The 25,166-nt window shown below is 45.2% G+C and overlaps 1 protein-coding gene across 2 annotated transcripts; it reads left to right on the top strand.

Annotated features, from left to right (window-relative positions):
- Nucleotides 1–381: 381 nt before the first annotated feature.
- On the top strand, nucleotides 382–15,692 carry LOC100283673 (uncharacterized). 2 transcript variants are annotated; one of them, XM_035960610.1, is made up of 6 exons: nucleotides 382–825; nucleotides 1,739–1,800; nucleotides 12,200–12,495; nucleotides 12,586–12,708; nucleotides 14,176–14,466; nucleotides 15,150–15,692. In XM_035960610.1, the coding sequence occupies exons 3-6, from the start codon at nucleotides 12,205–12,207 to the stop codon at nucleotides 15,351–15,353; spliced, it is 909 nt and encodes a 302-aa protein (XP_035816503.1). In that variant the 5' UTR covers nucleotides 382–825; nucleotides 1,739–1,800; nucleotides 12,200–12,204; the 3' UTR covers nucleotides 15,354–15,692.
- The last annotated feature ends 9,474 nt before the right edge of the window (nucleotides 15,693–25,166 follow it).

Raw genomic sequence — 25,166 nt, 5'->3', positions numbered from 1 at the left:
TCCAATTATCCAAACGGGGCGTTATAGTATTTAAACAATATCATAACTTCGTGCTAGCTTTTCAATATGCACTTCTAAGTGTTTATATGACACCTTCACAGTGTTTATGATTTCTCATTTGCTTTCTCTTATGTCTATATTCACTTCAGGGATTAATGGTGTTTATTTAAGAATTGACTTATAAATCCTTCGTAGATCAATTTCTCTGGATCTTACTTAGATACTATAGTATTCACTTTAATCCATATGTATTATGTATTGACAGTCACAACATGACCAACGATCAGACGCAACCACGTGTTTGAAACATGCGTCATTCGCAAGAAAACGAGTTACCGTTTCTAGAACATCACCTGGCGAGGCAGTCGTTTCCTCACACTCAGTCGTTTTCACGTAGTTTCAAAAAAGAAATGTTCGTTTTCACTTGGGCGGTGCGTCGGACTTGGGGATCCATGTGCCGACGGTGATCGACCTGTGGGCATTAACCCTGAGCCTTCGCACCTGTCTCGGGCGTCGGCGCGCTGCTGGAGCCATGGATGCTACCAGAAACCAGATCGCACGCCTCAGACTTAAGTTAATCAGAGGGTCCACCTGCAGCCAGATCGTCACTGCAATTAGTACTGACTCTGCCAAGTCGCCACGTGACTAACCCGCGAGGTCGACGCGGATTTTCTTCTTTATACCGCGGGTAGGCGGACTGGGCGGCTGACGGAGCCGCGGAGGGAACCGAGTGGCCCCGGCGACGCGAGGCCGAGGCGAGCTAATCTGACGGTGGCAGTGACGACTCCAACGACCAGGCGCGGAGGCTGCACTGCTCCAGCGAAGGTGAGGGTTCTCCCGCTTACCTCAGGCGGTCTCCCACTCACCTGTGGTCTCCGTGGCCTGGATGCCTTGCTCGCTCTGGGGTTTCTCGACGGGGTTTTGATCCAGCGCGGGTGCGGCCCTTCTGCCGCCCTGGTCTCGCGAGTCGCGACTCACGATCACGAGATGCGGATCTTAGGGTGGTTAGTTGATTGATTCAGGGGGCGCGCCGTCCTGGCCGTGCAGATATTTGGGGGGAGAGACTAGAGAGATATATGGGAGGGTGTAGACTGTAGAGGCAGGGGAGGGGAAGCGTGAGCTTTGAGTCGTCAAATATCAGCCTACCTTTTGCTACCAGCTTCGGGTTGCATTTTTACAAAACAGTTCCAGGAATCGCTGTGGCAAACCTACTCACTGCAATAGCATGCTAAGCCTCCTATTTGTGTGGTGAAAAAAAATGCTGCAATCAAGCTTCCTGTGCAATCAAACCACCGGAAGTCACGAAAAATTATCTAAAATTTATGGATGTACTTCATTATTACTCTACCAATATACCAAATTTCAAGTTTTAATTCATCCTATATTAAGAGGATGAATTGGACTTGATATTCGATATGTTGGTACAATAAATAATGAAGTACATCTATATATTTTTTTTTCTTAACTTGTTACTCTTGATATTTTGGTTGCATGTCGATTACACGGGAAGCTTGACTGCACCATTCATGTGTTGCCTGATGAAGGATTGCAGTATTGATTTGTGCATCATGCGGTCCTGGGTCCCAATTATTGCTTGAAATTGTCATCATATTTTGTAAATTTGTGTAACATCTCATTCTACTGTTGAGAAGTCCAAGGCTGAATTATGATGAGTTTTTTTACTAGAAAAGAAACAAAAACTTAGGCCTACAAGCATTAAATTATTTCATGTGTCTAGTGCTCAGGTCGCTGTATCGGTGCAGAAATCTTGCTTTATTATCATCCCATCGGAGCATGGCTGTATGTCCTACTTGACTGACTTTGGAGATTTTTTTTTGTCAATTTGCTGCACAACTTATAGGTGTTCAAAGCACAGTCTGTTTTATTTTTATATCCTTATACATGTACATAGGTGAAGTGCCTCATTCAATATACCCTGAGAAGAAGCTGAATTGTGGGTCAGTTAAGAGTGGAATACTCTTAGTTGATTGACTTTTGTGTCTTCTGTCTTCCGTATATATCAAAGGCTTATGTTGATATTGTAATATGCAGTTCACAAACACTGTTTAGAAAATGTCATATATAGCCGATAGTTCTTTCAGTCTCTGACGAATGAGATCCTTGTTCTAAACAGTAGTTTTTAACTTACAGCACACTGCACATAATCAGCAACTTCCCTATTTTTCAACCAATGGAATAGTGTGCCTTACTTAGCCCCTTTTTAGTTAAGTGGATTGTGTCAAGTCATTATTTGGTGGTCGATAGAGACATAGTGCCATTTAATCTCTTGACAAAAATGAATTCAGTTACTGTAACTGAACATATACCCTAAGAAAGGAGCATAAGGTAGTTTCCTTTACCAAGCCTCCTACAGAAGTATTCTACTGTTTAGGAAATAGTCTTCTTACCACACTCTAGTTAAGTAAACAAACTTGGAGGCTAGAAAAACTATTTTCAGGATTCAGATTGATACCACTGAATTACTTGAAATGTATATAGCACATATCCTATGGCATTGCTTTTATTCACAGTCATGCCCCATGTACAGTGGTTCTTTCCCACAGTTGCTTCTTTCTCTTGCAACCCTTATATTCTACCATCAGTTCCTCCTCACTCCCTCTTGCCTTGCAGTAGATTTTGGTGTGCTGAATCCAACACCAGCTCCTCCTCTCTTTGTTAGATTTGTCCTGAGGCAAGTGCCTGAGCACTGAGTGTGTATTCTGTCTCTGTGATGTTGCTAGCACTGATCTGATTTCAGTTGTAGTATTTACTCCCTCTGATTCCAAATGTAAGTCATTTAGGACACTGGCAAGGTTTCGAAGCCTCAAAGATTACCCTTTGACTAGCAATTCATATAAAAAATATACTCCCTCTGTCCCAAATTAAAATTCATTTTATATTTTTAAAGATTCATACAATAATTGATGTATGTGTTTTGTATATGTGTCTAGATTCATCATCATCCATTTGAATATAGACATAAAAACTAAGAGCTAAAGTGAATACTAATTTGGACAGATGGAGTATTATTTCAAATGGAGATAATCATATATTATGAAATTATTTTGCATGATAAATCTAGCAGCATCAGCCTTATGCTGTAAATTTAATTAGACTTTTAGGTATTGGTGCTCAAAGCTAAAAAAATTGACTTAGGACAAATCTAAACCATGGAATCGGAGGTACATGGTTGGCAGAAGCTTCTGATATCAGGTTCCGACGAGGAGAAACACCACATGCTGTCGTCCTTTTTGACTAGCAGGACCGGTGAGGAGAACGTCGACGTGCTGCGCTGGATCAGCCCTTGGGCCAGCATGGTGGAGCATTGTGCTCCAGCTTGTCTTTGTGGTGGAATATTGGCACAACCATCGGCGCTGACCCTAGAACCAGACTGATGCAGTAGTCCTGGAGCGTGGCGGCGGCATGAAAGTTGGCTCAGCAAAGACGATGGCAAACTCGTGGAGCAGAACCATCATGAGGTTGTTATCAGAGCAGGCCTGTAGGGCTGGGCTGGCCGGACCTGCGATTCCCCGCTAGCAGACCTTGTGGTCCTGGTGCCACAAGGACATGGTGTGGGCGCTGAAATCCCACAAGATTGGGCCAAGGGGCGCCAGCCACTGCATGCCCAGCAAGACGTCGTAGCCCGTCAGGGGAAGCATGGAGAAATCTGCTGTGAAGTCCTCATCACCGACGGTGAAGGCTATGCGCAGTATAGGCCTGACACGGCACCTGCTCACCGTTGGCCACCGTGACCAGCATCTTGCCTCGGGGAGGGATTGGAGGGTGGTGTGGCCTGCAGCTTCCTTGTAGATGAAGTTGTGGGTAGAGCCTGAGTCGAGGAGTGTGAGTAGAGAGGCGCCCCCTATCTGTTGAATAATTAGACAAATTCCAGTTTAAATTTCGAATATAAATCATGACAAAAATCACAAGCACTGAAATAACAAGCCAAATCAGATGATGCGTACTGATTAGACTTACTGATAGATGGCACGCGCCGGAATCAGCAGGGTCGACGATGTCGAAGTAGCGAAATCAGCAGGATCGACGAGGTCAATCAGATCACGAGCAGTCGCGTGAAGACGCTTCCCAAAAACCTTATTCGGCCTCTCCTGGTGCAGGATCTAGAAGGCGAAGGGTTTCGGAGACCTGCTCTCCTAATCGCAGATGCACCTCTACGATCGGGACGAAGAGAACTGGAAGGCGGCTCAGCTGTGAAGAGAGGCGAAAGCGAATTGGGATCAATTGGAGGCTGGCTGCCGGGCTCCTTTTATAGGGCCGAGTCCGCGACCCCCGTGCTTATCCGCCACGAAAATCTCGCAATCAGTTGAGATTTTATAGCGATCGGTTAGGATAAGCGTAACAGCCAAGAAACCAAAAAATCAAACGGCAAAAGGTAGCCGCGCCCCCGCAAGGCGAGGGGGCGGATTTCGGCGGACCATTCACGCGCATGTCGTGCGCCCGCGCCCTTCGCCCCGCCCCGCCCAGGCCAGGCCAGGCCAGGCCAGGCCAGGCCAGGCCAGGCCAGGCGAGGCGAGCGAGCGCGCGCGCGCGTGTGGCTCTCCACACTCTCTCCTCTCATCCATGACTTGGTGAGTGAGTGTGGCTTCCATATTTAAGCTAGCTCTACTCCACAAGAGCTAGCAATATGGTGCTATTGGTTCCACCTATCCCTTTGCCATCCACTTATATGGGCTTTTGAGATTTTCCTGGAATTATTAGAAATTCTTAATTTGGGCCAAGCCCATAAATCCTAACAATCCCCCACCAGATCTCAAATGCCCATCTGCAGTTTTCGCCACTGTTCACTACTGTTTAATATACTAGTTTTTCAGCAGAGACTGTTAAGTTGAACTTCCGCCTAGAACTCCAAGTTACACCAACCCACAACTTGGACAATGGACTATGCCTTGAATTGCAAGTTTTGCGTGAATGGGTTTCACTTGAAGTCATGACCAGTACTTGGCTACCAGTAGTCCCCTTCTCGGGTGGAGCATATACGTCGTACTCCAAGGTCTCTTCATGAGTTTACTAGAGATCACCCAAATCTCATAGACTGCGACGTTAGACAGTCTAACTCATATAGGTGTGTTCTTTCAAAGAATGTTCTGCAGGACAACATCTTCGCTAATACAAGCCAACAGAACACATTAAGGCACAAAGCCAACCTGCCTTACAACATTTGAGAGTATTGCATCTTTACTTAGAGAGGGTCAAAAGTTACTCTCCTCAGTTCACCAATGGCTTGTTCTTCCCAGGACCTAATTCACGGGATCTCCGATCACATAGACTGGGTTTCCACCATGGCAACTTTATTCGGGTCTCATACCCATCTCTCTCGATGCGATTTCTATCACATTACGTGGTAGTCCCTTGGTAAAAGGATCTGCCAGATTTTTATCTATTGAAATATAAGTCACACTTATAACTCCGGAGTTTCTCAACTTTCTGACAGACTTCAATCGTCTTTTGACATGTCTTGATGACTTTCCATTATCCTTAGAACTCGTCACTTTAGCAATCACTGTCTGATTGTCACAGTTCATAAGGATAGCTGGTATTGGTTTCTCAACCACCGGCAAGTCCATCAAGAGTTCACGCAACCATTCTGCCTCAACGGTTGCTGTGTCAAGTGCAGCTAGCTCGGCTTCCATGGTTGACCTCGTCAAAATGGTCTGCTTGCATGACCTCCATGATACCGCACCTCCACCAATAGTAAAGACATAACCACTGGTGGCATAAAGCTCGTCTGCATCAGATATCCAGTTCGAATCACTATATCCTTCAAGTACTGCATGCTGACCAGAATAGTGAATTCCATAACTCATTGTACCTTGCAGGTAGCGCATAACCCGCTCAAGTGCATGCCAATGATCAGTCCCGGGGTTTGACATGAACCTACTCAATTTGCTCACAGCAAACGAGATATCGGGCCTTGTTGCACCAGCAAGATACATGAGTGAACCGACAATCTGAGAGTATCTCAATTGGTCTAAACCAATTCTCTTGTTCTTTCGCAGTGTCACACTGGGATCATAAGGTGTTGGAGAAGGTTTGCACTCAGAGAAGCCAAATCGCTTCAAAACCTTTTCAACATAGTGAGATTGCGAGAGAGTAATCCCACCATCTGCCTTAATCAGCTTGATGTTTAGAATCACATCAGCTTCTCCCAGATCTTTCATATCAAAACTCTTTGATAGAAAAGACTTGACTTCATTGATCACATCAATGTTTGTGCCAAATATCAATATATCATCAACATATAAGCACAATATAACTCCTTCGCCCCCACCACAGCGATAATATACACACCTGTCTGCCTCATTAATGGCAAAGCCTGCAGACGTTAGAGTAGTGTCAAACTTCTCATGCCACTGCTTTGGTGCTTGCTTCAGACCATACAAAGATTTCAATAACTTGCACACCTTGCTTTCTTGACCCTTTACTACAAATCCATCAGGCTGTTCCATATAGATTTCCTCGTCCAGCTCTCCATTAAGAAAAGCTGTCTTTACATCCATCTGATGAACAAGGAGACCATACGAGGCAGCCAAAGAAAGTAGTACTCGAATAGTGGTCATTCTAGCAACAGGTGAGTAAGTATCAAAGAAGTCTTCTCCTTCTTTCTGAGTATAGCCTTTAGCCACAAGCCTAGCCTTGTACTTTTCAATTGTACCATCAGGCTTGAGCTTCTTTTTAAACACCCACTTACAACCCACGGGTTTACATCCATAGGGTCGATCAGTGACTTCCCACGTACCATTTGAAAGAATAGAGTCCATCTCATTATGAACTGCTTCTTTCCAATCATCTGCATCTGGAGATGCAAATGCTTCTGCAATGGTAGTAGGAGTATCGTCCACAAGGTACACAATGAAATCATTACCAAAGGATTTTTCAACCCTTTGTCTCTTGCTCCTTTTAGGAGCATCATTGTCATCCTCCTCTAGGACAATTTCATGTGGCTGTTCAAAACTCTCAATAGGTGTATTATGTTCAGGAATTATCTCAGAAGAGTATCTAGAATTGCTATGAATGTCTTTCATTGGAAATATATGCTCAAAGAAAGTAGCATCACGTGATTCCATAATAGTATCAACATACACATCAGGAACTTCAGATTTAACTACTAAAAATCTATAAGCTATGCTACACGAAGCATATCCAAGAAAGACACAATCCACTGTCCTTGGACCAAGCTTGCGCTTTTTATTAATTGGTACATTGACTTTCGCCATGCACCCCCAAGTGCGCAAGTATGAAAGTGATGGTTTTCTCCCAACCCACTTCTCATAAGGGGTTTTCTCTTCTTTGCCCATAGGAATTCTATTCAGAACATGACATGAAGTCAGGACTGCCTCCCCCCACCATGCCTTAGATAAACCAGAAGTGTCTAACATGGCATTCACCAGGTCAGTCAACGTACGGTTTTTCCTTTCAGCAATCCCGTTTGACTCGGGTGAATAGGGAGGAGTCCTCTCATGAATAATGCCATGTTCTGCACAGAAATCGTCAAAGACTTTGGGAAAGAACTCACCACCACGATCTGATCTAAGACGTTTGATCTTTCTCTCTAGTTGGTTTTCAACCTCAGCCTTATAGATTTTAAAGTAGTCTAAAGCCTCATCTTTAGTTTTAAGCAAGTATACATAGCAAAATCTAGACGCATCATCAATCAATGTCATGAAGTATCTCTTACCACCTTTTGTCAACACACCATTCATCTCACAAAGATCAGAATGTATGAGTTCTAGCGGTGCCAAGTGTCTCTCCTCAGCAGCCTTATGAGGCTTTCGAGGTTGCTTCGACTGCACACAACTATGGCACTTAGAACCTTTGACTATGGTGATATTCGGAATTAAACTCATGGTTGCAAGCCGAGACATAGAGCCAAAATTAATATGACACAAACGAGAATGCCAAATACTCGCAAGATCATCAACATTAGCACAAATATGGTTCACAGACTTATTATTGAAATCTAACAAAGAAAAGCGGAACAAGCCTCCGCAATCATAGCCTTTACCAATAAATTGTCTAGACTTGGACACAACTAATTTATTGGACTCCAAAACTACCTTGAACCCATCTCTACATAGAAGGGTTCCGCTAACGAGATTCTTGTGTATAGAAGGGACATGATGCACGTTCTTCAGCTGCACGATCTTTCCCGAAGTAAACTTCAGATCCACCGTGCCAGTGCCATGAACAGAAGCATGTGACCCATTCCCCATTAGCACGGAAGAATCCCGGGCGCCCTGATAAGAAGAGAACAAGTTAATGTCAGAACACACATGAACATTAGCACCAGTATCAAGCCACCAACTAGGTGATTGAAATACTGAGAAGATGAAAGGTAGATTACCATACCCTTTGTCTTCCTCATTGCTAGCGATCACTGTGTTGACATTGCCCTTTTTGCCACGGCGATCCGCTCGATCAGGACAATCCTTGGCAAAATGACCCGCCTCGCCACATGCGAAACATGTCAATTCAGCCTTGTTCTTCTTCTTCTTGAAGTTGGTAGTTTTATTGGGCTTGTTAGATTTTGGCTTCCCTTTGCCCTTGTTGTGGTTCTTCTGAACCATGTTGGCGCTGGAGTGGCCCTCGCCTCCTTTAGATCTCGTGTCCTTAGCCCGAGCTTTCTCCTCAACATCCAGAGACGCTATCAGATTTTCAACTGATATCTCCTGTCTCTTATGTTTCAGAGCTGTGGCGAAGTTCCTCCATGTAGAAGGCAACTTTGCAATAATGCACCCAGCCACAAATCGGTCAGGAAGGACTATCTTAAGGTGGTCGAGCTCCTTGGCTATACACTGTATTTCATGAGCTTGCTCTACAATAGAGCGATTATCAACCATCTTATAATCATGAAAGCTCTCCATGATATACAGGTCACTGCCAGCATCTGATGCACCATACTTCGTAGTAAGTGCATCCCACAACTCTTTCCCGTCTGTGTACTGCATATTCGCATCAACCAGACGGTCAACAAGGGCGCTAAGAACGGCTCCCGTGAACATAGTATTGGCATGGTCGTACTCTTTCTCCTGTTCAGGAGTCAGTGGACCCTCAGGTCTGCCTTTACTAACATGGAAGACATTCATAGCAGTAAGCCAGAGCGTGGCCTTGACTTGCCATCTCTTAAAGTGCATACCATTGAACTTTTCTGGCTTGAGCGCATCGGCAAAAGCAGCCATAGAAAAACTAGGAAATTGTCTACAATAAGGTTTTTGGATTGTTGAATAATTAGACAAATTCCAGTTTAAATTTCGAATATAAATCATGACAAAAATCACAAGCACTGAAATAACAAGCCAAATCAGATGATGCGTACTGATTAGACTTACTGATAGATGGCACGCGCCGGAATCAGCAGGGTCGACGATGTCGAAGTAGCGAAATCAGCAGGATCGACGAGGTCAATCAGATCACGAGCAGTCGCGTGAAGACGCTTCCCAAAAACCTTATTCGGCCTCTCCTGGTGCAGGATCTAGAAGGCGAAGGGTTTCGGAGACCTGCTCTCCTAATCGCAGATGCACCTCTACGATCGGGACGAAGAGAACTGGAAGGCGGCTCAGCTGTGAAGAGAGGCGAAAGCGAATTGGGATCAATTGGAGGCTGGCTGCCGGGCTCCTTTTATAGGGCCGAGTCCGCGACCCCCGTGCTTATCCGCCACGAAAATCTCGCAATCAGTTGAGATTTTATAGCGATCGGTTAGGATAAGCGTAACAGCCAAGAAACCAAAAAATCAAACGGCAAAAGGTAGCCGCGCCCCCGCAAGGCGAGGGGCCGGATTTCGGCGGACCATTCACGCGCATGTCGTGCGCCCGCGCCCTTCGCCCCGCCTCGCCCAGGCCAGGCCAGGCCAGGCCAGGCCAGGCGAGGCGAGCGAGCGCGCGCGCGCGTGTGGCTCTCCACACTCTCTCCTCTCATCCATGACTTGGTGAGTGAGTGTGGCTTCCATATTTAAGCTAGCTCTACTCCACAAGAGCTAGCAATATGGTGCTATTGGTTCCACCTATCCCTTTGCCATCCACTTATATGGGCTTTTGAGATTTTCCTGGAATTATTAGAAATTCTTAATTTGGGCCAAGCCCATAAATCCTAACACTATCTGCACCTGCATCGTCTTGTTGGTGCAGTCACCCGTAGTGCGTGCAGGGAGATCTGGGGGTCAGGTTCGTTGCACTCCGTCAATTTGGTCTCGTCCTCATCATTGGCGGTGGCCAGGTCCAGGAGGAAGATGCGCTGGCAGACGCATTTGTGTTCGCGGCTTCGCGCCTGAATTTTTCTTTGCAGTTGAAACAGAGACCCAGATGGCGTTGCTCCTCCATCTCTGCCTAAGAGAGATGCTTCACTGGTCGCCCCTTGACAGAGACAGTCGCAAGCGCTGTGGTGTTGGCCGGGGGTGGCAGCGGTAGCGCGATTCAGGCTGGTGGTGCCGGCAAGGGGCCCTAGGTGTGCAGGCATGACTGCTATGGCCGGAGCAACGGCAGCAGTGCACTGGTAGCACAACTCTAGCTTGTGCACGAGGCTCATGGCGAAAACGAGGGACTGCGGGTTGTGGAGCTTTGATGTCGAGGCTGCAGGCCATTAGTTCGTCGAGGGGGTTACAGCGCAGGGGCGGCCCGAATCGCAGATGCAACAGCTCAATGAAATGATGCCATGGCGGGGTGCCCTCATCCTGTTGGACTTCGATGAACCACATCTGGGCACCCTCTTCGAGGTTGTAGGAGGCCATCCATACCTTCTCCGTGATTCACTGCTGATTGAAGGACTCACAAGGGTTGATGACCACGAGAGGATCAGACTTGTCGAACTTGGGGAAGTCCATCTTCTGGAAATGGGATGGTCGGTCGTTGTGGTGTTCGTCGGTGACTGCAGGCTTCGTCTTGGACGATGATGTGTAGGAGTGGCGATCCTGCATGAAGTTGATGGCATTGAAATTGCCTGCGGCCGAACGCGATACTAGGTTGTAAAGGGCGTCATGGTTGGGGGTAGCTAGACCTCGGCTTGGAGTTCGTAGTCTCGGTCGGTAATGACGCGGAGTTGTTCCCCTGGATGCCTTATGGTGAAGGGGACGAGATTAAGAAGAAGGCAGATTGGGAAATTGATCCGTTATTGTTTAATACTAAAATGCGTCTGTTACAAGAGATAAGTAGCCCACGACAATTCCAAACTGAGTCTGCCTTCAAAATTAACTGAGTCAATTACAAGAGATAAGTAGCCCACGACCACTAACAGCTTGGAGATGAAAACTGCTAATTCTAGGCCTGATTGCCAGCTTTCTAAATAAACTTGCACGGTCCAACTCTGTCTGCGGTGATCGCGCCCTTATGGCATGGGCGACGCGCTCCTGTCCGCGTCCCTTCACGGGCCCATCGCTGGTACTGCTTGCCCCACATGACAAAATATGCTGTACCTATTCTATAGTGAACCTCTGATTTTCATTTCTTTTTAAGAATGTATACTTTGGTCCTTTGTATCCTTGTAGCAAACATGAAAGAAGTTTCTTAATGCATCTCTATATCTTTTCTATTAGTTCTAAAATCAATTCTGCAGGCTTTTAGTTCTTTGCTTGGTCTTCATTAGACAAATCTAGTTACAGAAAGAATGGTCACTGGATTAATTTACCTAAAATTTGAAGCCAAACCTGGCTCTAACTAAACAAAAATTGTGCTTGCAAAACATTTGATTGATCACCTGTTCAGTGGAGTGCAGCCAAGCTGAGCTCAAGAGCACCTACCTATGTACTACGCCCTCTTAAAAAGTGCACTTGATATTTGTGAGAAAAATAAAATAGATACAAAATTCTGTAGAAAAAATGGCCATATGTGTCAATGTGTGCTACACTGCTTGTTCCAAAAAAGGCAAAAACCCCGTCTCATTTGTGCGAAGGAAAAAAAATCAAATTATTTCTCGCGTTTTGTGTAGCTCGCGTAAGGTATAGTTTTTCCACTAAAATGTTCTGTGTTAACATACTTGTCCATGGCCTACACATATTTATTTTCTTAGAAATTTTGGAAGTTCACAAAGTGCATTTTTCAAATGGGATCTACATATGCCTGGGCTTAATCAAATATTTGTGAAGTATCGTGTTGTATTAATGTCCTTGGTTCCTCTGTTAAATAGGGTTATGTTTGAATTGTCATTAGTATAAATGTATCCTTCGATAAAGAACCTAATCTGTATTTTTCAGGCACCATGTCATTCATGTCTCCATTCCCGGGGATGGATCTAAGTAAAATGGATCCCGGGACTCTGACCCTCCTTGGGGCAGCTGGTTGTGTAATGCTGACTATGCATTTCACTGTGCAATTGGTGTCACAACATCTCTTCTATTGGAAAAACCCCAAGGAGCAGAAAGCCATACTTATTATTGTGCTGATGGCTCCACTATACGCTATCTCTTCCTTCGTGGGTCTTCTTGATATCCAGGGTAGCAAGACATTTTTCACATTCTTAGATGCTGTTAAAGAATGCTATGAGGCACTGGTGAGTCTTCTTTGGGTCAACCATATTCTTATAGGCCTAAATGAAGCTTGCTATTTCACTAACACTTGTATTTTCCTTTCAATTATGCAGGTGATTGCTAAGTTTATGGCATTGATGTACAGCTACTTGAATATATCTATCAGCAAGAACATAGTCCCTGATGAAATCAAAGGGAGGGTGCTTCATCATTCCTTCCCTGTTTCTCTTTTCCTGGTACCTTTCTTTTTCCTTGGTAGAGAGAACCTTTTTTATTTTTGAATTTCTATGATTGCTTCTTAAGTTTTGCGATGTGGCCTGTGCTATGGTGAGTTATGTTACAGGTCCATACCTGGGGATATCTATAAGAAACCTTACTTATTTGAAGGAGACTGCATTTTCCCCAGTGGGACTATAATTATTTCCAATCTTTACAAGAACATTTACACTTCCCCATTACTAAAGTTATCATTCATGTAGCTTTTCTTAGAATGATTGAACTATACTCCCTCCGGTGCAGTAAAAGAAGTCATCCTGCGCGTGACCGAGCGTGCACAAAAAGAAGTCATAGCGCGCGTGGGTCTGGGATTTGGACGTTGTTGCCCCTAGTAATTGCACAAAAAAAGATGCACTTAAGAGGAATCGAACTTGAGACCTCCAGTCTAGAATGCCTTGGAGCTGCTGCAGCAACCAATCAAGCCTGATTGTTTTGGTGGCATTAATGCACCCATATCCCTATTTAATAGGGGCAAACAGGGAAAACTCTATGATAATTAATCACTCCTTGGTATGCACAATCATGTCCTAAACGACTAACTTTACTGCACTGGAGGGAGTATACTTAATGATGAGTAAGCTTACACCAGATTTATCTTTTATTTCAACTCCAGTTTCTTCAGTTATATCTTTCCAAATCTTCTGGTGTACTAAAGTGTTTTTTATGTGTTTGATCCAGTTTCTTTAATTTTAGTTTTTGAAACCAGACTATATACTTAAATAATGCTGTTTGTATCATGGCTTACAAGGCGTCACCAAGGTGACGAGGCATGCTGGGATTTGGGGTGTCCCTGTTTCCATGACCAAAAAATCAGCAAAAGGGTGTTAGGGAGGGAGAAGAGAGGAAGAACGGGAGGGAAGCTGGCCAGCAACCTGCAGCCCTCCCTGCTGGTTCTGGAGCCTGGTGCCCGACTCAGTACTTGCTCTGGTCAGCTGCAGCACGGTCGATCTGGAAGGGGATGGTAATAGTGATCTATTGAGGGCGCAGATCTGTGAGGAAAAGCAAGTGGCAGGTAGGAGAAGTTGCGGCATCAGCATCTTATCAAGAGAACAAGAGCTAGCTATAAGCTGAGGGAGGGAGGGAGAAACACAGATGGTAGGTCATGCTAGGGGAGGGGTATGTGGGCTGACTGGTGGGCTGGCCAGCTCTTTATTGTTTTCAAGTCGGACGACTTGCTAGTCGTGACTTGAGCGATTAATCATGATTAGTTGGACGACTTGGGTGATTAATCGTGATTGGTCCAAACCGGCTTGGACGATTAATTGCGACTAATCGGACGACTTGAAAACTGCTCCTTTCTTTCCTTTTTTATTTTCATTTTCCTCTGTCTTCATGCACAATTTGTATTTAAGTTCACACGTTTCTCAGTTTGGTTTCTATATCTTTGTTGAAAGGAACTAATAATCTTATGCGTTCTGTTATGGCAGCCCCGCAATGTCCGATTGGAGCACAAAACATTGAAGCTTCTGAAGTATTGGACCTGGCAATTTGTTATTGTTAGGCCAGTATGTTCCATTCTGATTATTGCACTCCAGCTTCTTGGGCTGTACCCCAGCTGGGTCAGCTGGACGTTTAGTATTATACTGAACTTTTCAGTCTCCATGGCCTTATATGCATTGGTTCTCTTCTACCACTTGTTTGCTAAAGAGCTGGCACCTCACAAGCCTCTTGCAAAGTTCTTGTGCATCAAAGGGATTGTCTTCTTCTCTTTCTGGCAGGTATACATATCATCTCGACCTGAATGGCCGTTTGGTTCCTTCTTCAGCTTTTCTGAAAGCTTTATTTATATAACTTTGCACGAGTGATTCTCTTGATTTCTTATAGACAACTCACTGAGATGATTAATGTGGATTAGATAGTACGTGCTTGGCATGCCGTAAGATGAAGGTTCATTTCTCTTTGATTTTTTTTTTTTGATTTAGTTAGCTTTTCTGTATGACCATCCTGTGTCCAATTTCGTGCCATCATTTCTGTTTTAGGAATTCCATTTACAGTTTTAGCTCATGTAATCACATGTGAATTTCAGATAAATAATTCCTTATGAAACAGTGTCACAACTCACAAGTACGTGTTACTTTATGGGTGAGAAAGCCAGAGTTGTAGAAAGAGGTGTAGTGGAAACGAAAGCTACACTTAAAACGAAAAACTGAAATACGCTAGTCAATTTGAGGTATCTCATCCATTATGGAGACAAACTTAATTTGTAGTTTGATCCTGCTGGAGGACATATTCACTTTGCATTAGCCGGACAGGGTACATCAGGCACCATTTGAATTCGGAAGGAACCTCCATATATTTTGGAATGGAGAGAGCTATTTGCCTGTTTTGATTGAAGAACCACTTGGCCCTCCGATTTTTTTTTACGCTAACAGGACACACCCACTCCCCATTATCGTTGCAGGGTTTTGCGCTCGATGTTTTAACCCAAGCAGGCGTGATCAAATCCCACCATTTCTGGCTGGACGTGGAGCACATCCAGGAGGCGATCCAGAACGTCCTGGTGATCCTTGAGATGGTGGTGTTCTCCGTCATCCAGCAGTACGCATACCACGTCGCCCCCTACAGCGGCGCTGACAGGGCCAAGTTTGAGAAGAAGAACGAATGAACCAGGTTTCCAAAAAGAATGAAAGAAGGAAAAAAACTCTCTGCTTTCTGGTCGCTCGGAGATGGAGCACCAGTATTTCCTCACGGATGGACGACATACACAAGTTCATCGAGTCTCGCGAGTAGCGTATTTGGTAGCGAGTTGTCGCGCTGTAAAATTACACTGTCCTTGCGCGCTGAATAATTTTGCTGGCTTTGTCGTTTTGGTTTTTTGAACGTTGTCGCCGAGGCTATATAGCCAGGACTGTTCGTCTTGTACGAGCGCGCGCTCTCTCTCTCTCTCTCTCTCTGCGGACTTGGCGAATCCTTTTATGAATAAAAGCTACTGTCCTGTTCTACAGAGGCCGCACTGGGCTGATGCCGATGAAGGTTGCGGGTTGCCTGCAACCACCTGCTGTTGGGGGGATGATATTGCAATCTGCACGTTCGTCCTTTCTCCGTGGAGTAATTTTTTTTTCAGGAACGTGATCTGATACTACACTAGTACTAGTATGTGTTTTTGAGGTCTCTGGCTACCATTTTTGGAGGATAAACATGCGTGTCATCTGAGGATCATGTGTCCTGATGGATTTTCAGAGCTGTCAAGTGACAGTACATGGTGGTAGGGATTTTCTTTTATTAGCTGCTCGTAGTGGTATGGTGAGGAAATTGTTCGTGGGCAACCTCATCATAGCCTCTTTAACCTCATCAATCGCTGCTGCGGCTGCGAGACGACGACGGGCGTCGGGCGGCGACTGGCTGCGATGCGATTGGCCCCGTCGTGTCAGAGACGCAAAAAGCAGGGGCAGGCACGCAGGAGCTCGTACAGGCTATGAGGCTGTCTCCAGACGGTAAAGGGTTCTGTACTCTAAATGTAGGGAACGGTCAGGTCCTTTATCCCTCCAGCAAGGAACTCTAAATCGTCCTTTAAAATTTAGAGGATGGCATGCGTTCTCTATCTGTAGAGGGTGCTCTATACACTGTACACCTTTTTATGTCTGTACGCTCACGTGGTGACGAGTAGTAAAAAATAATATAGAATGTCAAATCTAGTACACTGTTGATATAGAGGATGGAATTTAGGGGATACTGCTGGAGATGAAGAAGATATAGAGTACAGAATCTTTTAGAGAGTGCTGTAAAGGACAAAGAATATTCCTTTAGGGGATCAAATTTAGGGGACGTTGCTGGAGACAGCCTGAGGTTATAGGCCCCGGCCGGAGCGCGAAAAAGAGGAGGGCGCGGTACAGTACCTCAAAGTGAGAAAAGATGAGAGGGGAGGGCCGTGGACCGCATACAGACTACACTACAGTGGCGTGGGTGGGCACGAGCCAAACACTGACCGACTGACTGCACTGCACTGCTGCTACTTGCTGCTGGTGATGGCGCGTGCGTGGGCCCCCATGCGCAATGCAACTCCTGTAGATTCCTAGTACGGGCCTACGGCACACACTGCCTCCCTTCTCGTGACTTTGCCAGCTCCAGCACAGGCAGCGCAGAGCTGAGAGGGAATCCCTTACCAGTTGGCTCGCGTCTGCTTTTGCTCGTAAAGCTTTGATCAGGGGGCCCGGCCAGCCCACTGTGGCTTTAATCAAGGAGGGAGGGGGGCAGAGACGTCTTATCCTCCTCCTCTTGTGCATTGTTCTGCACTGCGCGTCGGTCGGGGTATCCCTCATGTGAATTGTGATGTTGGTTAGGGTAGAGCAGAAAACGAAGTCGAGCTCGAGCGAGCCTGCCTGCTTGCTTGCTGGTGGGGCCGGGGCGGGTCGTATATATATAAGTATACAGAAGCGGCGAAAGGAGCGTAGTACTGGTACACTGTATATCGATACCACGCACGCGTGGTTCGGCGTTGTGCGAGAGGAACAGCAGATCTTGTGGGAAATGTGTCGAGGAGACGTGGCAGCAACAGTAAAGACGAGGCGAGGTGGGTGGGTGGCTAGCGACACCACCACCGGTCTCGTCGTTGCCGCGCGCACTGTGGGCATGGCACTACAGCGGCAGACCCCACCCCATAGAGAGGCTGGGCACAGCAGTGGGCACGGCAGGCGGCAGATCGTACTCGTACGGGGTGGTAGCATCGGCCCCCTCCCCGCTGCGGACGGCAGCAGCTGATCGGAATCCTTTTGTCTTGACGTCCGTCCGCGGGCGACCGACCAGCGCAGCGCAGTGCAGCCACCGCTCGCTCAGCGACCATCATTGCTTGCTTCGTCCGCGTCTGCCTTCTGCCTGCTGTATATATTGATCAGCGACCGGTCCGTGAATGAAAAACTTCAAAGGCGCACGGGAGGAGAACGGCAGTCATGGTCAGTGATCGGTCACTGATGATCAGGAGGGGGGGGGAGCTACTCCTAGATATACATAGGAGTCGTCAGTACGTAGAGAGACAGCATGTGAACGGGAGCGAGGGAACGGGTCGAGTGTGACAGACAGACTGACTGACAACGTGTGGAGCAGAGAGAGAGAGAGAGAGAGAAGGTGAGACTGACTTTTCTTCGCCTCTTGGGCATGCATCAGCTTGCTTTCATGGCGCGCTCAGTCCGTCCGTCGTCACGAGTCACAGTAGTAGTAGCGTAGTAGTGGCCGAAAAAGACGCCTCGGATCACGTGCACGCGAGCAGCACCAGCAGCCAATGAGCGAGAGCCAATCCCCACTCGGGTGCCTGTCTGGTGCGGGTAATAACCAACGCGCCCCCGGCCCCGGAGGCCACCCGAGCCGCTGCATCAAATATTCCGAACCGACCCGGACCACCCGGTGGTGGTGGTGGCGCAGCGCATGCTTTGGAAGCGTCGTCAACACTGATGCTACCAACGGCTATACTACGCCTATACCTATCGATCGAATGGATTCTGCTTCGCCTCGCCTCGCCTGATACGCGTGCGGCGGTGCGGCTGCTGTCCGCACGTCCGTCAACCATCCCACAGGCCACAGCACAGCCCAATCAGTGCGTGCCGACCTCTCGGTTCTCAATCGGACGCCACCATTGTTACTCCCCTCAGTAGAGGCCCCGCCGTTTACATGCGCGCTAATATAGGACCATCAACCGCCCGGTCAGGGTGTACAGACTTTGTTACAATCGATAAACATGCTTCGGAGGAAAAAAAAAATCAAACAAAAATGAAACAACTACCTCTTCGATCCTATGCGTCAGCGTGTTATACACGTAAAGGTATGCATACTCCATCTAACCAGTAACAACCTCCCTCAATGTTCCACAGTTCCCATACGTAGCTCCTGTGTGTACATTATAAACTCAGTTAATTAGCATGTATTTATCGTTTTTCTTTCAAATTTTAAATAACCCTTGAATATTCGTAGTGCACGTTATTACCATGTTATGTGGCTTAATTAGGATTACGACTATGCTTGGTTCTTGGCTAACTCCGCCATAACTTGGCTAAGGTTAGTCGGCTAATTTGAGTCTTCATTATGATGTCCTCAATCGTACGTCTAAAAAAATATACGATCGTGAAATTTAACTTATATATATGGAGAAACGAAAAAGAAACTTGAATGAAATTCAAAATATGTTGAATTATCAATAAGCAAGGCGATGCCAAGAAAACAAGATTTTTTTTGGGGGGTGGGGGTGGGGGTGGGGGCTTTTATAACATTTAGGATGGTTTTAGACTAGGTGTTTGAACTATAATCCTCTCTCCGCCCCCAAAATATAATTCTTTTTAGACTAATTATATATTTATTAAGTAAATGTATGTTACATTTATGTCTATATTTAATATCATTTGAATGAATGTGGAATAAAAAAGGTTAGAAAGAACTATATTTTAGGGTGACCCTTGGGAGTATGACCGATGTGGCTATTTGCCATACATGCACCACTTGTAGTGTAGATCTAATCATTCCCCGTGTATTTGTCACGCACTGATAGCTTCTGCTTCTGATAGTATCTAAAACTGGAGATGCATCTACTGCTTTAACTGAAGTGTGTTAATTATTACTAGCAAGTTAATTAATGCGATAACCCCAAACTTATTCTATTCCATACGTAGTACTGCATGTGGGCCATATCGAGAACGATAGCCGGCCGGTACCCGGTAGTGACGTACAGTACGAGAGTGCTCTCTAGCTACCACCAAAGGAAAAGTGAACGAAGACGACGTTACGTACGGGCTGGATGAAAGCGATGTCCAAATGTTAGAGCTATTTTGTGTGTGGATCATCGTGACCTGCAATAATGAACTACTGTAAAAAGATCTTTTGATAGGAAAAAAAAAGAAGACGACAATTAGTAAATAAACACAATTCTATACGTACTAGCAACTCAAGGAAAAAGATCAATATATAATATATTCTTAACCTGCTTGGCTTGCGACACCAACTATTATGCTACTAAAACATGCGCAATGATGTCTAATTCTTCGTACAGAAAATATCGCTAGTTTCGAGGACCAAGCAACAATTCCATGGTTAAGCTAGTAGAGGCGTGGATGTACATGTACCCCCGGTGGTCACTGGTCACTAGTGGTCAGGCACTCAGGCCTTGGATTTTACCCACCGAATATTTTAGGGCTTAGTGGCATCCCATGAGGTAAATGAAAATGAAAGCAACTAAAGTTTAATTATTTTAGAAGCTAAAGATCTAACAAGCAAGGGCTAAAAGTAACTATAATTATTCATTTTTTATAATTTTAGTCACTTTTAGCTCAACGTGTTTGGATCTTTAGCCGTTACAGTAACTAAACTTTAGTTAATTTGATTTAGCTTCTGGGACCAAACATGCCCTTATGCATCTTTCACCCGACTGTAGGTGATATATACTTGTACGAAATATCTAGCGTCGACTTTTCTTCTTTCTCTCAGCCCACTACGGGTTCATACCTAGCGCCTAGGGTCGCTGGGTCGGCAGCAAAAGGAGACATGCTTAGGCGTCCTCAACGGTGAGGAAGAAATCGCCGGCGACGTCAGGTGCAGAAAAACGACATCATACTGCAGAGCGCTGGGTATTCCCTTGGAAGCTTCTCGACGCTACCGAGTGTTCCCTCTGTCAACCGCTAGCGCGCTGCTCTCAGCCCTTCGCGTCCAATTGAATTTCACCTAGACTATCTATTTGAGTACTTTGACAACCGCGGGAGACGCCCTAATCCACACCGATTATGGTGTCAGCTCCGCAGTCAGAGATAAAGACTAGGTTAAGGCTTCTACAACCCCATCCATTGAGGAGTTTCTATAGGTTAGTTGTGAAAAATATTAAGTGGGGCACTCTTCGCGAATAGTCTATCTCTACGTGATTCTCTATTTATATTATCTCTAAACTGTATTTATGATATGAATACTAGGGTTGTATCATGCTGAACCGAACTTTTCACATGCGGCTTTCTTTGGTTAGGTAAACCCATACAACCCAGATTTAGACAACAATTTAGGACTAGTTTGGTGACAAGGAAATTAGAGAGGATCTTCTCTCTCATTCTCTTTCAATTCCCTAATCACCTAACCGGCCCTTAATGTTTGTTATTAGATTAGGATTCACAAGTCCGAATCAAGGCCAATAACGCGTGTTTACATTCCACATCGCTCCGTGGAGTTTGGACCAGAGCTTGATCCAACGCAGGAGACGACGTGTGTTTGATACTGAATACCCATCTTGTTTGTCTTGAAAAAGTAAAAAAAGAAAAAGGAAAAAAAAAACTACGACCAAACACGCGGTAGAGCGAGAGAGTAGAACCTCCCTGCCTGCAAAATTCTTGACGACGACGCGGTGAAAGCTGAAACCGTGAAAGCAACATCCACAGGCAGGCAGGAATCCTAGATAAAACAAAGGTAAAAACAGCGACCTCCTCTCCTCCTCACAACTACGCGTGTGTGTATATATATATATATATATATATATATATATATATATATATATATATATATATATATATATATATATATATATATATATATATATATATATATATATATATATATATATATATATATATATATATATATATATATATATATATATAGTATTTAGAGCCCTGGGCTCTTTTTAACTACAGGAAGCCCCAACCACCCGCTCGGTTGACCAGGCGACCATCCGGTCCACCCACTATAATGTTTACGCTTAGTTATACACAAGTTTACGCTCATGTACCATTGTATAAAACCAACCGCTCTACCTGGCCTTCCGCGCGATGGCTGAGACTAGGGTTTCAGTGGCGGCTGTTGCGCGACACGAGCGAGCACGGCGGACAAGCATCCCATAGACGAGATCCATGGCGATCGCCTCCCTGTCATCGTTCCAGAGGTGCCTCCTAGCCCAGATCTGTTCGCCCCTCGCCCTCTCCAGACTCGGTGATTCGCAGACTCGGCCAGCTGCCTAGGCACCGGCCACCGGCGTCCGGATCTCCTGCTCTGCTGCTCGCCACCTCGGGGGCTCTCCGACGTTGGCTCGTCGCGGCAGTGCCCCCCGGTTACTCTGCCTCCTCGTTCGACCCCAGCGCCAGCCCCAATATCTCCTCCGCGATGCCATCTCCGACACCCTCTCCTGCTCCCGTGCCATCACCGACCAAGAATCCAGCTTCGGGCATCCCTGCGTCACCGCCTGCACCGAGCTCCATTGGCCAGATGCCGACCGCCGCCTGCACCGAGGTCCATTGGCAATTCTCTGTGATTCCTCTTTCTTGTCTCTCTAGTGACGGGTGTGGATTTTGTGGAATCTACGATTGATGGGGTTACGATTTGGGGGTTTTCTGCGCTTAAGGCAGCTGGCGGGGTTCGGGAGCTTCGGATCTGGTTTGTGGATTTCCATCCGCAAGGGCTGTTTGGGGTTCCGAGGTTGTGGGTTTCCGCTGGAATATATTTTCTAACCATAGAATTTGTTTAGAGGAGTTCAGATCCGTTCGTATTTGAGTCTGGATGTTTAACATCCGACACCGCATCCATATCAGAACAAATAAATCTGTTTATGATGTCGATATCCATTTGTATCCTATCCGACATAGCTAGTTGATACTATCCATATTCAAATCTGAATAGAAATCTGGAAACAAATGTAATATTAGTGATATACGATTGTGTCCGATCCATGTGCACCCTTAGCTTTATGATTTCACTGGGTTATTTGTGGGTATAGTTTCACTTATTTTTTTGCCTGGCTCCAGTTTTCTTCATTTAAGAGCAGTGCACGTATTCAGAAGCTGACTATGTAATTTCTTATATGTTGCTTTGAGGCAAATTGAACAGGGACCTTAGTGGTTTTCTCCACATTAGGAAAGCTGGAAGAGCCTTTTGAACTCAGCTTTTTGCTAACAGTGGTGTTATGGTGAAACCGAGTTTTGTGTGTATGTACCAACAACTAAAATGTAAACACGACATTATCATAGCTGAGTACAGGAATAATTATCTTTTATATCTTATTGTAAAATCTGAAACAGTTCTCCTGTAGATGGTTAGCTTGCATTTTACGCTACAATTACCTCAGATCACTTCTTGTTGTATCTTACACCAATTTACGAAATTTCTTGATGCATTTTATGACAATCTCATGCGCTGAGAGATACATTCGATCTACATTCGTTATTATGAAACATATGGACGATTTACGCTAAAATTCATACTCATTTACGTTGTTTTGGTTCACGATTTACGCTTAAATCCGTCCGAGCCAGAACCCGCACACGACCGGTGGCGCACGATTTTGGAGCCGTAAATTTGGGCTCCATTCGCCATTACGAAACATATATACGATTTATGGTAAAATTTGTGCTAATTTACAATGTTTTGGTTCGCGTTTTACGCTGAAATCCATTCGAGCCAGAACCCGCGCTCAATCGGTCGCACGCGATTTTCACGCCGTAATTCAGGCCTCATTTGCTGTTACGAAACATGTATACGATTTACGCTAAATTGTGTACTCATTTACACTGTTTTAACTCACGTTTTACGTTAAAATCTATTTGAGCCAAAACCCGCGCACGATCGGACGCACGCGATTATTACGCCGTAATTTTCGGGACCCATTTACGGTTTCGAAACAGATATACGATTTACGCTAAATTTCGTACTCGTTTACGCTGTTTTGGTTCATGTTTTACGCTAAAATCTTTCTGAGTCAGGACCCGATCACGATGGGACGCGCGAGATTTTTACGCCGTAATTTTCGGGCCGCATTCGCAGTTTCAAAACAGATCTACGATTTACGCTAAAATTCGTAATCATTTACACTGTTTTTGTTTACGTTTTACGCTAAAATCTGTCCGAGTCAGAACCCGTGCCCGATGGGACGCCCGCTGGTACGGGACGTGGCTATACCTGGCTGGGGCTTCCTGTACTAATGGAAGCCCAGGGCTTATATATATATATATATATATATATATATATATATATATATATATATATATATATATATATATATATATATATATATATATATATAGTTATAGTATTAGGAGCCCTGGGCTTCCATTAATGCAGGGAGCCCCTGCCAGTTTAGTTGTGCCGGGCGCGGGTCGACGTGGCAGGTGGTCCGAGTACCGCGCACATGCACCGATTGAAGGTGGGGCGTACGTGCGCACCCCCTATTACCATTTATGCATCCGTTTCATTCAAATTACGTATGCATAAACAAGTAACTGACACGGTGTGTGCGCATGCTCCGCGCGGGTATTCCGGCTTCGTGGTCACGACCCGCGATGTAGTTGGCCGCGTTTATACTTGCATATTATGACTCCAACCGTTTCATAAATTTACATGTCGATGCGGCTTGGTCGGGTGTGGTGTAGTATTTGGGATTTATGATTGTATACTTCGATGTTGACAACTACATATCATTTTGGGATTTATTATATTACGCACTTTGGCGTGGGTCTTGATTAATTATTTTTTTGTAAACTGTTTACGATACTTTGCACAGATATTTATGCTTCTTATGATCATGCAGTTACCAAACCTTCACCCGACTGTGCGCTGACTAGTGGACCCACAGTCCCTCGCCGCTCCCCCGCGGGCCGACCGAGCTAATAATTCAGCTCGGGTCCACCCACAACAGACAACAGACACAAACCCTAAAAAAATCAGTTCCTCCCCGTCGCCGTCATTCGCTCCTGCGATCGCCATCGACGACACCGCCCCCCACCTCTTCCACCGCCGTAATCTCCGCTGTTCATCGATTCACCGCCGTCGTCCTCCTTCCCTGGTTCGTTGCCCCTCTCATTCTTTCGAGTTCCCCCATTCTTTTACATATTTCACTCGCTAATGTCCATCAGTTTCGCCCCGCCCCTTCTACATCCCTTCAATTGATTCGAAATTAATTGAATCGCCTCAGTATATGTAGTATCCGATAATGCCTTCCAATTTTTTCAATTGCATATTTGTTACAATCTGTTCATTTTTATATAGGTACTGAGTGTTGTTTATGAACACAATTTATTTTTTTACAATAGCAATCAATAGATTAGTGTTGTTTCTGATACTTATAATACACATATTTTTATTAATTATATTGCATAATGTATTTATGCACACTATGTACTGTTTTATTTAAATATGAGTTTTCACATATCTGTTGTTATGCATTCCTTCTTCTCAGTTACGTTGTCTACATATGTTGTTATGCACAATACACACACTATACATACCCCATCAGTTTCATAATGTTATTTTTTATTCCATTATTATGTATGGTATAGTATTATTTCCTGATGTTCTTTTTCATTTACTTAGTTTGTTCTACCCCAGAAAATGAAGTCCGTTGATCGTCCTCCCGCTAATCCCAAACGCATAACAATTGAGTCAAGCCAAGAATTCTTTAGTGTTGAGATACCACGGCCGGCCTCTATTGGAGTTCCTCCAAACACAAAGCATTCTGATCAGTGTCCTGCACCTGTCG

The sequence above is a fragment of the Zea mays genome, chromosome 7, assembly GCF_902167145.1.
Source record: "Zea mays cultivar B73 chromosome 7, Zm-B73-REFERENCE-NAM-5.0, whole genome shotgun sequence".
Taxonomy (NCBI): Eukaryota; Viridiplantae; Streptophyta; class Magnoliopsida; order Poales; family Poaceae; genus Zea; species Zea mays.
The sequence above is the reverse complement of the archived record's forward strand: the minus strand, read 5'-3'. Positions and strand labels throughout refer to the sequence as shown.